Raw genomic sequence first — 16,427 nt, 5'->3', positions numbered from 1 at the left:
GAGAAACCAAGGCTGTTGAGTCTGCCGATAAGAATGTGGTGATTGACAGAGCCGAAAGCCTTGGTCAGGTCGATGAAGACGGCTGCACAGTACTGTCTTTTATCAATGGCGGTTAAGATATCGTTTTGGACCTTGAGCGTGGCTGAGGTGCACCCATGACCAGCTCGGAATCTGCAGAGCGGATAAGGTACGGTGGGATTCAAAACGGTCGGTGATCTGTTTAACTTGGCTTTTGAAGACTTTATAAAGGCAGGGCAGGATGGATTATAGGTCTGTAACAGTTTGGGTCTAGAGTGTCTCCCTCTTTGAAGAGGGGGATGACCACGGCTGCTTTCCAATCTAGAATTCTCAGACGATACGATGTAAGCACTTCCACTGACAATTTTGTAAACGCTGCCTGCATACAGTCCAGCCAATGCAGCTCCATTTCATAGGCTGCAGTAGCCTTGTGGGCTCGGTAAGGTAGACACATCAGGTCTATTCCACAAACCTAGGTTCTCTCTCTCCGGCATTCATGTTTTTTGCTTAGCTGCAGCTATGTTTCCATTCCATAGGTGCCAGGTGTTGGGTTTCTGGGGATTCCCCTCTCTACTCCCCTCCTTCATTTCCCACAAAAATGTATTTAATCCGGACCCTATGAGTGGTATAGCTATGTCCACCACCACAAGACCCCTTCTCAAGGCAACTCAGTGCAACACTATCCCGGTGAAGGGTGTCGACTGGAACTCAAGACCCATTAGGGACTTCAGATTAGGCTCAGAGGTGCTTCTCATATCCCAAATGGGTCCACATTTAGTAGGATAGAGGTTATACAGGTCTGGGTGTGACTTGACAACTCTGTGGCATCTGAGGATATTCACAGACATGTATCATGTCACGTCATACCACTTCTATCGAAATGGGAATCCTTCCTCAGGTGCATTCTCATTGGCCTCTCACCTTTGTAAATTGAGTTGTCTGGTTCCTGATGCAAATGATGTCTGCACTCTTGTTGGCTGGTGTCTTTCTAACTATGCCGTGTCTGCAAGACCTATCAAATTGTATTAGTCACATGCGCCGAATACAACAGGTTTAGACCTTACAGTGAAATGCTTAATTACAAGCCCTTAACCAACAATGCAGTTTAAATAAAAATACGAATAAGAAATAAAAGTAACAAGTAATTAAAGAGCAGCAGTAAAATAACAATAGCAAAACTATATACAGAGGGGTACAGAGTCAATGTGCGGGGGGGGCACTGGTTGGTTGAAGTAATATGTACATGTAGGTAGAGATATTAAAGTGACTATGCATAGATGATAACAGAGTAGCAGCGGTGTAAAAGGAGGGGGGCAATGCAAATAGTCTGGGTGGTTTTTGATTATGATCCACTGGCTTTAGGTCATAAATTTCATAATTTATAGTTTTGCTGATAGGAAGTTGCTTTCCTGACCTGTTTTGTGGGAGACCTGAAAAAGCCAACTACTGCAGTCACCATCACGGAGCTCAAGTCTTCCAACTGGAGCCAGTCCCACAACCGCCTGGATCACTGCAACAACTTGGCTGCAAAATAATCAGGCTTAATTGGTGTCACCCAGCCTGGAGGTGCTGAAAGCTCCACCTCCCCTCACTCCCCATCCTCCAGCCATGGTGTGACTGTGAACCACATGCAACACATTTGGCTGATGCCATCGCGACCTCCCTCAGCCAATTCAGCCGGCCGGCTCTAAATTCCAACTTCCAGCCCCAGCAGAAGCTCTGTCACCAGGCAGGGGTTTGAGCTGAGGTCTCCTTGGCCTGGGCCTTCTCTGACTGGAGCACCAGGCCCACCAGTTCCAGTTCCTCCACAGAGGGAAGTCTAGGCTTCTGGAGACAAACAGGCTGGTGATAGGGTTACCAGGCTATGAAAACGAGGCTGCCCCGCTAATGCAGGGTCACGCAGAGGTTGGGAGGTGGTGGGGGGTGAGTTGTTGCGTTACCTCTTCACGCCCTTGTCCCGTATCTAAGACCTGGCCGGGCAGGCGGTATCCTGATCTCCCCCATTGCATTATGGAGCTGGACCAAGGGCAGGTTGGGCTGAACGGAGCCCATTGTGTGCCCAGGAGAAGGAGTCTTTTGGGAAGGTGGATTTGGGTTACCACAAGGAGGTTCTACATTGTGGAGGAAAGAAGAGGAGAGGAGGGCAAGGCCAACTGCTGGGCATAGGGGGAGGTTAGAGTGTTGATATGGAGTGGCCCCCTCTGGGGATTGGGTGACTGTTGTGCTGAGCTCACCCAGAATCCATTCCAGGATTATTTTTTTTGGAGGGTTGGTCAAGCTTGATGGGCTCTCCAGAACTTCTGATGTTTGATACGCCCGACTCTGTTCTCACCTGTCACTGTGGTCCCACATAAACGGTTGATGTAATGCTTTTTTACTTATTGAGGTAAATGGATCAGTCCGTTTCAACCATGACTTTTATTTTCTCAACTTTTTTACAATTGAAACGACAATCAGACCATTTAGTCATAGTTCAACCTCCTTAGGAAGACTATGTTCCTGGAAATATCTATGTCATCCTGTCCTCCATTTCGGCATAGATGTGTGCACACCTTACATGGGGCAAATATGCAGTGTCACCTCAGTTGAGCTCAGAATGTAACAACCAATTTGATTATACAACACTGTCCCCATTCCCAGTGAGCTAAATGGAGAGGGAGCGACCATTATCCTCTCACTATCATGTCCTTGTTGTCGAAATAATTTTGTTTGGGCAGATGAGAGTGTGAGTGAGTCCATGCGAGAGAGAGAGGGTTCAAGTGAAAATCCAGCCTATCGTCCCCATCTCAATTTCTCCCACTTCTCCTTGTCCTCGACATTTCCCAAAACACTGACCGTTAGCACAGGAGGATCACGGTCCCGGCAGGCCCACTGGGATCATGTTGTTTTTTGTCCCCTTTTGTGTGTCGCTCTCTTTCACAGGTTGGTTAAGAGTATGTGCTTTTTACACAACAAGGCATGGGAGGTGTAAAAGAATCCTCCACAGAGAGCCCCTACACTGGTCAATGGGAGCCCCGGGTGGACCCTCACTCCTGCAGCCTTTCACACATCCTGCTCCCACCTCTCCAGTTACCTCCACTGTCCCCCTTACAACAAAGACCCAAGTGACTCCCCTCTCCTTCCCAGACCCTATCAGCACGGATCCACCTACGATTTCCCTTATGCCTAATCTCTCCAGGATCTATGGAAATGAGGTGCGCTGTGTGTCCCTGTAAATGAGGCCGTCCCTAATTAAAGAGAAGCACACAGTGTGTCCTAAGTGACTCATGTTAATTCTGTAACTCAAACTACCCAAGGTCTTGAAAAAGCAAGGTTTTAGTATGTGTGTTTTTCTCTCTCTTTGTGTCCATAAAATAACCCAGAGTGAGACTGGGCTGCTTTGGCTGGAGTCACTCCGGTAGAAAGCTTTAGCCATACATAGACAGACCCTGTCGACAGGGCTGATGGGGGGAGGGGGGGATCAGGGCCCAATCCAAGGGGCTGACATTTATGTCAATCCTATTTGTTTAAACCGTTTTGCCTTCCATGCTTGGAGGGAAATAAGGTCTAGTTTCAATATTTTGCCTTTGCTTGTGTAGTATTTCCTCCCTCATTTCCAGGATCTCTTATTTGCTCTCTCCCTCACTTTCTACACACTCTCTCTCTCTTTCTGCACTCTCAAAGTCCCCCTCCCCACTTTCCCCAAACACCGATTTCTGATTAAGTTGAACACTATCCCCGGTAAAGTTTGCACCTGCCTCTTTTAGTAAAGTTCCTTCCAGAGCTTCGGCAGGGGCTTACACTTTCTCTGCTCCTCTCATTCAAGTATTCTCTTTCTCCCTGCTCCTTTTGAAATCCATTGGATGCCCTAGGCGAGGATTCGGCTGTTTTCTGGGACTCTCATTATTACAGTACCGTTAATCCTGCTGGAAGTGGACGAGAAGTGCTCCTCTGTTTGGATGTCCACCCCCCCCTCCCCTCCCACCACCATCACCACAACAACCACCACCACCCCTCAGTCTTTCTCCAGTCCTCTCCTCACTTCTTTTAAACTCTGTGGATGTTCCCAGCTGGATGGAACACAGCTGTGTACTGGAGGCAGCCTGGTGAGAGTGGTGAGGAGCTAAATGTCCATCTTCTGAAAGCAGGTGAGTGGTCAATCTATCTACCTCTTCCTCTATCTCTCTTTCACTCCAGCAGGTTCCTCACCGACAAGTGGACAGTTAAGGTGCACCTGAATCTGACTCCTGGATAGGTGTGTGTTTTATACTTGTTTATCCTTGGCATCTCATAGCTTCTTGAAGATAATCCCTGTCACTGATAGACATGGTGTATACAGCATTTAAGGTATCAGGACATTTTATAGCCTCACCCATTTCAGCTCTTAGGAAATATGGACATGAGAGTATAGAGGACGTCATATTGCTTTATGAGCATGTGTATGGTGATGTCTCACAGGGAAGATGACGGAGCTATCCTTGGCATTTGGTCTTGGAATAATGTAATGCCTTTCTTTCATTAATACTGAATTAAAATTGTATGTTCAATGTTAACATTGCTACTGCTGAGCATCTGGCAATATAGTTTGACTTGACAAGTATGTGCTAATGAAGATGTGTGTTGAGAAGTTAATCAGTCGTTTTAATAGAATTTCAGTAACATTAGCCAACAGTCCCTAATCTACTTGTGTCTTCAGATACATGGCAATAATTATGCTATATTTGAATGTTCTGCTAGCTGTATTATTTCATGAATTGGATACTCCCACAATTGTTTGTGTTCTATTAGTTGTAGCTAGAGTAAACTCCTAATACATGTAGAAGTTTAGGGCACTGGAGTGTGAGCCCAGAGGGGTTGTGTTTACACCATTAGAAGAGCTCTTTCTTTTGAAAGTGCAGTCCCTGAGTGCATTCCCGGGCTTTATCTCCATTGTTCTGTTGAAACATTATGGAGTAAATGTCTGTCAGATAGTGTGGGGGGAACTTGAAGGAGTGAAAATAGCAGTTGTGGTAATCTCTGTGTTGACAAAGCATGACGACAGGGCGATGACTGAACGATGATCCCCTCTCACCAGGGTCCACTAACCTTGGCACACCTGAACACAATTTACCATCAGGCTGAATACTGTACACGCATTAAAGAGATGACAGTGGAGATTTGGGAGAGACATACTTCATTCACATCACATTCCCCAGAGATCACAATGAGGATAACTGGGCACACCACATCATTTCAACATGGACATTTGGGTAATATTTGGTTGAGACGTTGTTCAATGAGATTTCAACCTTTATTCACCCACTCAAAAAGACTGTCAGAAGTTTGTTGAAATCCCATTGTGTTATCACTGGGCTTTCAACCATTTAATAGCACAACAGAGTTAAAATGGGAATACATGTTATCACTGTGCTTCATCTCATAGCACACCCAAATGACCTGAATTGCATTTGAGATTGCATTAAAAGTAAATAATGCAAGTGATCCAAGCTGTTTGAGATTCTGAGCATATTATTATAGCAGTTGTGAAGATCTCCACAGACCAGCGACCTGCATGCTATCTTGATTATGATTACATAAGAAGTTACTGTAGGCTTAACTCAAAATGTGGCCATGGATGTGTTACTCATTTTAATGTTGAATAAATACTGTTACATTAGTTTGTTAGCCTTAACTTTTTATGTGACTCCAACATCAATTATTAATTTGTAGATTAACTGAATATTGATTTCTGTTTGGTTGACAACGCAACCAAATATCAACATTTTAAAGGATATCCAACATATCAATTATTAATTTGAAGACTAGATGGAATTAAAGCCAGACTAAGTCAGTGGCACAGGTGGAACTATCCAAGCAGAAGATGAATCTCCTTCAAATGTTGGTAATTGGTTGTCTTGACAACCAAACACAATTCAATATCAAGTTTGTCTACAAATTAATCATTGATGTTAGATTCCTGTCTCCATCTCAACCAAAATCTAAGTTAAAGAATTGGACTACATTTAAGGACTAAACCTACATTGTTGGTTGAGATGGAGATGTGAATCCAACATTTTAATGATTTACTTGAAGATAACATTTGAAATCAACCAAAGCTTGAAACTCTAGGCCTACATGTATTGTCTGTATTCAGTTGAAATGAAAGCTGTTGATGACTTTGCAAATGCTATAAAGGCCTAATAAATAGTATCATTGATATGAGACTTATAAAGTATGGTAACATTTAATTTGCTTTGTTAAACCTACCCTTTGGAATGACTTCGATAGCTGGTGATGCCTCCATGCATCTCACTTCAGTCTCTCGATGGACCCACTCTTCTCACGTAGAGCCCCCCCCAGCCGCTATACATAAGGGATAAACAGCAACATTCTGTGCATTACCTTGGAATAATGGACAACGCTGCAGGACGAGGTGGAGCCCAGTCCCTTTGCAGAGTTAATTTTTTAAAGATAATGTACAGAACAAAGGCGTTTATCGTTAAATAAAGGTAAAAATGTATTTTACATTTTTTTTAATATAAATTGTGCTTATTCCACATTTGCATAAGAAAATAATATGAAAGCACTAATTTACCAGTATAAATACTTTTTTCGTTGATATTTTCATAAGCGACAGTAGGGACCAGAGAAATTCATGTTCATCACTCACCATGTTAGGTCATCAGATGCTCCAAAAAAAAGTATCTGCAAAAATAAATGAATGCTAGTTAGCTAGCTACGTTTTTTCCTTGTTGGACCTGCATTTACAATGTATCCAATTTTGGTTTGTGTGGTTGTTGGTTTAGCTTTCTGTGACTTTGAAGCAAGTCCGGCCCTCATGTGAAGGTGCTTATTGCGTCATGATTGCAAGGTGTCCCAATGTCTTTTCCAACTGTCCCGATATCTTGTTTTAATGTACATTCTAACCAATCAAAAACAAGCATTCAATAATGCTGTGGTATGATTTAATTTAATTCACAAGGTATTACAAACTGGCCACAGTATTTAAGTGTCAGTCTTTCTCCAATTAATTTACAATGACATAATCCACATATTTTTGGTACGTTAGGGGAGAAGTAGGAGCTTAGAAGCCCTAAAAAGGCATAGCGCCTCAAAATACAAATACAGTTGAAGTTGGAAGTTTACATACACTTAGGTTAGAGTCATTAAAACTCATTTTTCAACCACTCCACAAATGTCTTGTTAACAAACTATAGTTTTGGCAAGTCGTTTAGGACATCTACTTTGTGCATGCTTTTTCAGCTACTTTGACATAGGTCATTTTTCCAACAATTGTTTACAGACAGATTATTTCACTTATAATTCACTGTATCACAATTCCAGTGGGTCAGAAGTTCACATACACTAAGTTGACTGCCTTTAAACAGCTTGGAACATTCCAGAAAAGTATGTCATGGCTTTAGAAGCTTCTGATGGGCTAATTGGCATCATTTGAGTCAATTGGATGTGTACCTGTGGATGTATTTCAAGGCCTACCTTCAAACTCAGTGCCTTTTTTGCTTAACATCATGGTAAAATGAAAAGAAATCAGCCAAGACCTCAGAAAAACAATTGTATACCTCCACAAGTCTGGTTCATCCTTGGGAGCAATTTGGGTCCAACTTGGGTGCAAAAAGCGCGAATCAATCCCAGAACAACAGCAAAGGACCTTGTAAAGATGCTGGAGGAAACGGGTACAAAAGTATTTATATCCACAGTAAAATGAGTCCTATATCGACATAACCTGAAAGGCCGCTCAGCAAGGAAGAAGCCACTGCTCCAAAACCGTGGGTGACAGCATCATGTTGTGGGGGTGCATTGCTGCAAGAGGGGCTGGTGCACTTCACAAAATAGATGGGTTCATGAGACAGGAAAATGATGTGGATATATTGAAGCAACATCTCAAGACATCAGTCAGGAAGTTAAAGCTTGGTCGCAAATGGGTCTTCCAAATGGACAATGACCCCAAGCATACTTCCAAAGTTATGGCATAAGGACAACAAAGTCAAGGTATTGGAGTGGCCATCACAAAGCCCTGACCTCAATCCTGTAGAAAATTTGTCAGCACAACTGAAAAAACGTGTGCGAGCATGGAGGCCTACAAACCTGACTCAGTTACACCAGCTCTGTCAGGAGGAACGGGACAAAATTCACCCAATTTATTGTGCAAAGCTTGTGGAAGGCTACCCGAAATGTTTAACCCAAGTTAAAGAATTTAAAGGCAATGCTACCAAATACTAATTGAGTGTATGTAAACTTCTGACCCACTGGGAATGTGATGAAATAAATAAATGCTGAAATAAATGATTCTCTCTACTATTATTCTGACATTTCACATTCTTAAAATAAAGTGGTAATCCTAACTGACCTACGACAGAGAATTTTTACTCTAATTAAATGTCAGGAATTGTGAAAATCTGAGTTTAAATGTATTTGGCTAAGGTTTATGTAAACTTCCGACTTCAACTGTAAGTATTGCTTTATGTAATTTGTTTTTTATGCAAGAGCTACACCTCAAAAAATGATACATTTAATATTTAAAGAGAATCTTGTTGGAGAGGCCTATGCTGCCACCTACTGTAGTAACAGAAGAGGTGTAGGCATCCTCATAAATAGGAATACACCCTTTTCCATTACTGTATATCCCAGCATACGGACCAAGAAGGACAATTTCTCATTTGAATGAGAACATGAGGAAATATACACATTGATTTCATTGTATATCCTCCCAGGTGCAAACCTGGTGTTTTGAGATATAATTCAAGCTATATTAGATCAACACCAGACTGGAACTATTATTTTAGCAGGTGATCAGCCATTTAGCAAGTTAGACAGATATGGCAATAAAAAAAAGTGAAATTCAAGGAACCTCCAAAGAGGCTGAACATTTTCATCTCTTCAAATATTTTACAGGATATCTGCAGATTATTATTCCCAACTACAAAATACTTTATTTTGTCTCAAAGTAAGGAAAGCTATTCAAGAATTGACTACATTTTGATTTACAAAAATGCACTCAACAATATACTGGGTTTTAAAATATATGATACGGTGCCTTCGGAAAATTTTCAGACCCCTTGACTTTTTCCACATTTTTTTCCCTCTCAGTAATCTACACACAGTACCCCATAATGACAAAGCAAAAACAGTATTTTAGAATTTTTGCTAATGTATAAAAAATGAACAGAAATACCTTATTTACGTAAGTATTCAGACCCTTTGATATGAGACTTGAAAGTGAGCTCACGTTCATTCTGTTTCCGTTGATCATCCTTGAGATGTTTCTACAATTTGATTGGAGTCCACCTGTGGTAAATTCAATTGATTGCACATTATTTGGAAAGGCACACACCTGTCTATACAAGGTCCCACAGATGACAGTGCATGTCAGAGCAACAACCAAGCCATGAGGTCGAAGGAATTGTTCGTAGAGCTCCGAGACAAGTTTGTGTCGAGGAGAGGCACAGATCTGGGGAAGGGTACCACAAAAGGTCTTCAGCATTGAAGGTCCCCAAGAACACAGCGGCCTCCATCATTCATAAATAGAAGAAGTTTGGAACCACCAAGACTCTTCCTAGAGCTGGCCACCCGGCCAAACTGCGCAATCGGGGGAGAAGGGCCTTGGTCAGGGATGTGACCAAGAATCCAATGGTCACTCTGACAGAGCTCTAGAATTCCTCTGTGGGGATGGGAGAACCCTCTAGAAAACCATCTCTGCAGCACTCCACCAATCAGGCCTTTATGGTAGTGGCCAGACGGAAGCCACTCCTCAGTAAAAGGCATGTGACAGCCCGCTTGGAGTTTACCAAAAGGCATCTAATGACTCTGACTAAGAAACAAGATTCTCCGGTCTGATGAAACCAAGATTGAACTCTTTGGCCTGAATGCCAAGCGTCACATCTGTAGGAAACCTGGCACCATCCTTATTGTGAAGCATGGTGGTGGTAGCATCATGCTGTGGTGGGAATGTTTTTCAGTGGCACGAATCAAATCAAACTTTATTTGTCACATGCGCCTAATACAACAGGTGTAGACCGTACCGTGAAATGCTTACTTACAAGCCCTTAACCAACAGTGCAGTTCAAGAAGAGTTTACCAAATATTTACCAAATAAACTAAAGTAAAGAATAATAAAAAGTAACACAAAATAACAATAACGAGGCTATATGCAGGGGGTGCCGGCACCGATTCAATGTCCAGGGGTACAGGTTATTCAAGGTCATTTGTACATGTTGAGATAGATGTTGAGTGACTGCATAGATAATAAACAGCGAGTAGCAGCAGTGTATAAAACAAATGGGGGGGTCAATGTAAATAGTCCGGTGGCCATTTGATTAATTTGTTCAGCAGTCTTATGGCTTGGGGGTAGAAGCTGTTAAGGAGCCTTTTGGTCCGGACTGGGAGACTAGTCAAGATCGAGGCAATATGCAAACATTTCTAAAAAACGGTTTTTGCTTTGTCATTATGGGGTATTGTGTGCAGATTGATGAGGGGGGGGGGAAACAATTTAATACATTTTAGAATAAGGCTGTAACTTAACAAAATGTGTAAAAGGTCAAGGGGTTGGAATACTTTCTGAATGCACTGTATCGTACCCACAGAAAATACACTTAGTGACAGAATATGGAGAATGAACAGATTGCATCTTCAAGACCCAAAAGGTATTAAATATGTAATTGAAAACAAAAATGAATTTTGCATTACAGATGTAGACCTAGAGGACAGAGAAAAGCTGACCCCCTACATAATTTGGGATGCTTTTAAAATGTCCTTTAGGGGAATGATAATCTCATACTCTGCAAAAGTTAAATCTGAGTTATTTATTTGTATTCATTTCTATTTTAGAAAAAAAATATCTTTACATGGTAAAGAAGATAATACCAATTCTGAACTTAAACAGGTACAGTGGGGCAAAAAAGTATTTAGTCAGCCACCAATTGTGCAAGTTCTCCCACTTAAAAAGATGAGAGAGGCCTGTAATGTTCATCATAGGTACACTTCAACTATGACAGACAAAATGAGAAAAAAAATCCAGAAAATCACATTGTAGGATTTTTATGAATATATTTGCAAATTATGATGGAAAATAAGTATTTGGTCAATAACAAAAGTTTATCTCAATACTTTGTTATATACCCTTTGTTGGCAATGACAGAGGTCAAACGTTTTCTCTAAGTCTTCACAAGGTTTTCACACACTGTTGCTGGTATTTTGGCCCATTCCTTCATGCAGATCTCCTCTAGAGCAGTGATGTTTTGAGGCTGAAGCTGGGCAACACGAACTTTCAACTCCCTCCAAAGATTTTCTATGGGGTTGAGATCTGGAGACTGGCTAGGCCACTCCAGGACCTTGAAATGCTTCTTATGAAGCCACTCCTTCGTTGCCCGGGTGGTGTGTTTGGGATCATTGTTATGTTGAAAGACCCAGCCACGTTTCATCTTCAATGCCCTTGCTGATGGAAGGAGGTTTTCACTCAAAATCTCACAATACATGGCCCCATTCATTCTTTCCTTTACACGGATCAGTCGTCCTGGTCCCTTTGCAGAAAAACAGCCCCAAAGCATGATGTTTCCACCCCCATGTTTCATAGTAGGTATGGTGTTCTTTGGATGCAACTCAGCAATCTTTGTCCTCCAAACACGACGAGTTGAGTTTTTACCAAAAAGTTATATTTTGGTTTCATCTGACAATATGACATTCTCCCAATCTTCTTCTGGATCATCCAAATGCTCTCTAGAAAACTTCAGACGAGCCTGGACATGTACTGGCTTAAGCAGGGGGACACGTCTGGCACTGCAGGATTTGAGTCCCTGGCGGCGTAGTGTGTTACTGATGGTAGGCTTTGTTACTTTGGTCCCAGCTCTCTGCAGGTCATTCACTAGGTCCCCCCGTGTGGTTCTGGGATTTTTGCTCACCGTTCTTGTGATCATTTTGCCCCCACGGGGTGAGATCTTGCGTGGAGCCCCAGATCGAGGGAGATTATCAGTGGTCTTGTAGGTCTTCCATTTCCTAATAATTGCTCCCACAGTTGATTTCTTCAAACCAAGCTGCTTACCTATTGCAGATTCAGTCTTCCCAGCCTGGTGCAGGTCTACAATTTTGTTTCTGGTGTCCTTTGACAGCTCTTTGGTCTTGGCCATAGTGGAGTTTGGAGTGTGACTGTTTGAGGTTGTGGACAGGTGTCTTTTATACTGATAACAAGTTCAAACAGGTGCCATTAATACAGGTAACGAGTGGAGGACAGAGGAGCCTCTTAAAGAAGAAGTTACAGGTCAGTGAGAGCTAGAAATCTTGCTTGTTTGTAGGTGACCAAATACTTATTTTCCACCATAATTTGCAAATAAATTCATAAAAAAATCCTACAATGTGATTTTCTGGATTTTTTTTCTCATTTTTTCTCATTTTTTCTCATTTTTAAGTGGGAGAACTTGCACAAATGGTGGCTGACTAAATACTTTTTTGCCCCACTGTATATGATATTTTACTTTTGAAGAGAGCCAACAGCTTCAGGTTAAACAAAAAAAAGCATACTATTTTATGCCAAATAAACCTGGCAAACACCTCACAGCCCTCACAAAATGAGTACACACCAAACCAGTTTATAATTTTTAAAGATACAAATGCTTTAATTAGAAACAACAATGTCAGAGTCATGTCTTAAGTGTAAAACTAACACTAACTCAATAATTCATAACTTCTGCGAGAGCTATCAAGTCCAAAAGTTAAAGGTAGAGTTAGAAAGTTGGATGTCAGAAGTTTGACAATGTAAATGGACTTTTAATCCACCCATCTGCATATTCATATTCAAGACATGGCAAATGGGGGTGCGGTGAGATACCCAGTGGGTTGGACAATATTATTTTTGTGACAAACTGAAGATGCTATTACTTAAATACTGGGAGTCAAATGATACTCCAACGTTAAGAGAATGGAATAATATACTGCTTCATTATTTTAGACAGAAATAAAATACAATTTGTCATATGGGGTAGAGTCTTACAAGTATTAGAAACAACACTGAGTGTGGATACGATGGGAACTTGGGTCTGCGCAAGTGTGACATCAAAAAACTAAAACTAAAATACAATATATCAAAAAAGGAATGTCTTCGATAGCAACAGGGAAATATATTCATTTATTAAGAGATCTCTCAATAATCATTCTCACAATAGCACATTGTTAGTAGTGACAAAGCTAAACCAGGGCTTGGTTAAAATCCTGGATGGATAGCCAAACAAATAGCTGTAAATAGATCAACTCTCCAGTAGGATGTGTTGCCTCGCCGATAGTTTTTCTGATAGTGGATATAACATTGAAGGTCTGACATTGTTTCAAAGGTAAAAATTCAACATATTTTATACAAGGTTTGCCTATGTTGAAAATTGGTTACAATGATGACATAATCCTATGATTGAAATTCCACCAGTTTACGTTGATTACTTTTTTCAAATCCAATATATTTTCCACATAGATTCCACGTCACAATATGTTGTAAAATTACTTCAAAACAATGTTGGTTCAACCAGTTTGTGCCCAGAATGTTGCATATGATACTGTATCTCTCATTCTTAGCAAAAAGGTCAAGAGCCACATGAACTAATACATTTAAAAAAAATACAAATTTACATAGATCTAGTTTTATAAATGAATGTTTTTTAAACTACATCTACAAACGCTTAATTTGGATTATGTAGATCAATGGGCATGGATATCAATTAACATTGTCCATTATGAATAAAACATGCTATTCTCTGTGATCACTTTCAAAGGCAATTAAAAAAAACACCTATGCAAAAAAAGTACCTTGAGTTTTGGTTTTTCAAATCAGTAATGAAGTAATACCGTAACCATTGAACCCCTTTGGGACTTTCTCCAAGCTTCTTACAGGCACAAATCAGAGAGGACACAACTTTAAATTATATTTTTACATTCAATTGACGACAACCATTCAATCAACATTCAGCTACCATTCAATCAAATGTTGAATTGAATTAGATCAGGAATTTTCCCTTGGATGGACTTGGCTGTACATTCTGGTTTGGCAGTGGGAAGCCAGCCAAGCCAGGCACCGACGCAACCCCAGAGGGCCACAGTAAGAACCCTAGCAATTCAAGCCTGCTCAATTAAAGCTATTAGTGCTCCACTGTTTACGCTCCCCTCTCTTTAGCCAACAAGACATGGCTCCCAAACAGACGTGGTAATGAGCTCCCAGGCCCAGCTCCCATCAAGGAGACTCTGGAGCGGAGAGGCTTGGGTTGGGCCGCAGGGTCCATGGCTTTGAGAGGGCACAGCCCCACCGTGGTCCACTCACACGGGACCGCAAGGCGAATGTGATCCTGACACATTGTTCCTGAATGCATAATGGGGCCTTTTCAGGGCTCCTTTAATGGGCCACCGCGGCGGGGAGAAGGGGGTACTCCCAAGGGAGACATGGGAGACTGATTTTAAAGAAGTTACGTGTCGTCGACCGGCTGGCCGGTACTCTCTTGCTCCCCAGTGCTCTTGTTAAATGCTCCTGTTTATGAAAAGTTGTCTCTGTGAGTCATTTTACTCTTCTTTGGTATCAGCCTCCTAGAAGACATAGGGTTATAGTTGCTGGCGCTGTTGTTCATGAGGTTTTGGGGGTCTATGGCTATGGAAGAATCCGAAAAACTCAATCAACAAGCCCTTCCTGAATAATTCTCTTGAAATGCTTTGTCCTGAATTAACTATTCTCACTCTCATTGTCCCCAGTGGACTTACTTCAATCCTCTCTTTCTCTTTCCTCCATCTAGGATGCTCAGGCCAGGCACTCCAGTCATTCTGTTCCACCTCATTTGCTTCTTTACTCAGAGAGAAGGTGAGTGACCTGGATCCCATTCTGATTCACATGTTTTCTGTATCTTATATAGAGGTATCAGAGCAAATTACTCAATGACCTCTGTCTTATAGACCGTTATGAAAGAGTAAAAGTTCTGTATGTTTAGAAGGCATAAGTTATTTTCCCTTTCTTTCTGGTTTAACAAGCACAACATTGATCTTATCTTGATTGAATTCTCCAAAATGTCTCAGATGACATGAGTAGTCTATCTAAAAATTTGACCAGTTGTTCTCCCTTCTTTGCTAGATCTGTTACAATTGTCTCCCTCCTTCTTCCTTCAGCTCTTTCTCAAGAGATCATGTACCCCTATGGGCCCGTCCACCGAGATCTGGAGACACCCAAGATGGATGATGGAAGTTCCACTGAAATAATTATACTCATGCCATTCATTTTCTTTAATAACCCCTATCGCTCAATCTATGTAAGCACCTATATACCCTTCTTTCCTTCAATAATGGCAAATATCTCAGAGAAATGTTAATCCACCATATCATTCACCTAACGATTAATTGTTCTTTTTATCACCAATCTGTTCATCAACACATCAATCAGGACCTTGCCTCCCTCTCAATCTCTGCAGGTCAACAACAACGGTGTGATCTCCTTCAACGTGCAGGTGAGCCAGTTCACCCCCGAGGCCTTCCCCCTGAGTGACAGCAGATCCTTCATCGCCCCACTATGGGCAGACGTGCACAACGGCATCCGCGGAGACGTGTACTACCGCGAGAGCGCAGACCCAGAGTTACTGGAGCGGGCCTCACAAGACATCCGCAAGTACTTCAAGAACATGCCCACCTTCACAGCCACCTGGATCTTCATCACAACCTGGCACCAGGTCACCTTCTACGGAGGCAGTCAGACCACCCCGGTAAAATAACTACAATCACTAATCACAGGGATTATTATGCTCCACACTCAAAACACCTCTAGGCACACGCACAGGAAAAGAGATGGTACCTGAATTGGGGTTCTACAGTATGTGGCCTTAGTTGACGATGGCCACTGACATTACCATTTATCCCAGAAGAAATTTTAAAAATCATGTGTGTCTGTGATCCTTAGCCAGAACTGAAGGTAAATGTTGCCTCAAATAGAAATCTCATTGAACCTCTAGGTAAGTATTTGTTTAGTCTAATGGATGGTTAATTGTTTAGGTTAAAAGGTTCGTTCTGCCAGGTGGTGAATCTTTGTTTATTTAGTCTCACTCAGGGTTTTTCTTTTCTCTCTCTTTGGGCTCATATTGAACTTACTATGCCTGCATATTCTCACCTCTCTATAGGTTAACACGTTTCAGGCTGTATTGATATCAGATGGTCTGTCATGCTTTTCCATGTTCAACTATGGAGAGATCAACTGGAGCACAGGCACTGCAAGTGGAGGAGACCCTCTGACTGGTTTAGGTGGAACCACAGCACAGGTAGTCCAATCATGATAACCTACATATACCACCAACGGCACACATCAAACCAATCACATTTCCCCATGTACTACCCCTAAAACACACCAAACCAACCAACCAACCATGATGTCCCATATACCTCCCCTAAAACCATATCAGACCAATCATGAAGTCCCACCTATGACCTCTAAA

General features: G+C 41.8%; 1 protein-coding gene across 1 annotated transcript in view; it reads left to right on the top strand.

Annotated features, from left to right (window-relative positions):
• Positions 1–1,316: 1,316 nt before the first annotated feature.
• The window catches only part of LOC112228381 (alpha-tectorin-like), a 52,309-nt gene continuing 37,198 nt past the window's right edge, over positions 1,317–16,427 (top strand). Inside the window, exons 1-5 of the mRNA XM_024393653.2 lie at positions 1,317–4,145; positions 14,751–14,815; positions 15,118–15,257; positions 15,417–15,704; positions 16,116–16,253. Coding sequence (XP_024249421.1) covers positions 14,752–14,815; positions 15,118–15,257; positions 15,417–15,704; positions 16,116–16,253 — 630 coding nt within the window. The 5' untranslated portion in view covers positions 1,317–4,145; position 14,751. The remainder of the gene's footprint in view (positions 4,146–14,750; positions 14,816–15,117; positions 15,258–15,416; positions 15,705–16,115; positions 16,254–16,427) is intronic.

Source organism: Oncorhynchus tshawytscha, linkage group LG30 (assembly GCF_018296145.1).
Source record: "Oncorhynchus tshawytscha isolate Ot180627B linkage group LG30, Otsh_v2.0, whole genome shotgun sequence".
Lineage (NCBI taxonomy): Eukaryota > Metazoa > Chordata > Actinopteri > Salmoniformes > Salmonidae > Oncorhynchus > Oncorhynchus tshawytscha.
Note: the sequence above shows the minus strand (reverse complement) of the source record. Positions and strands in the feature narration are given on the sequence as shown.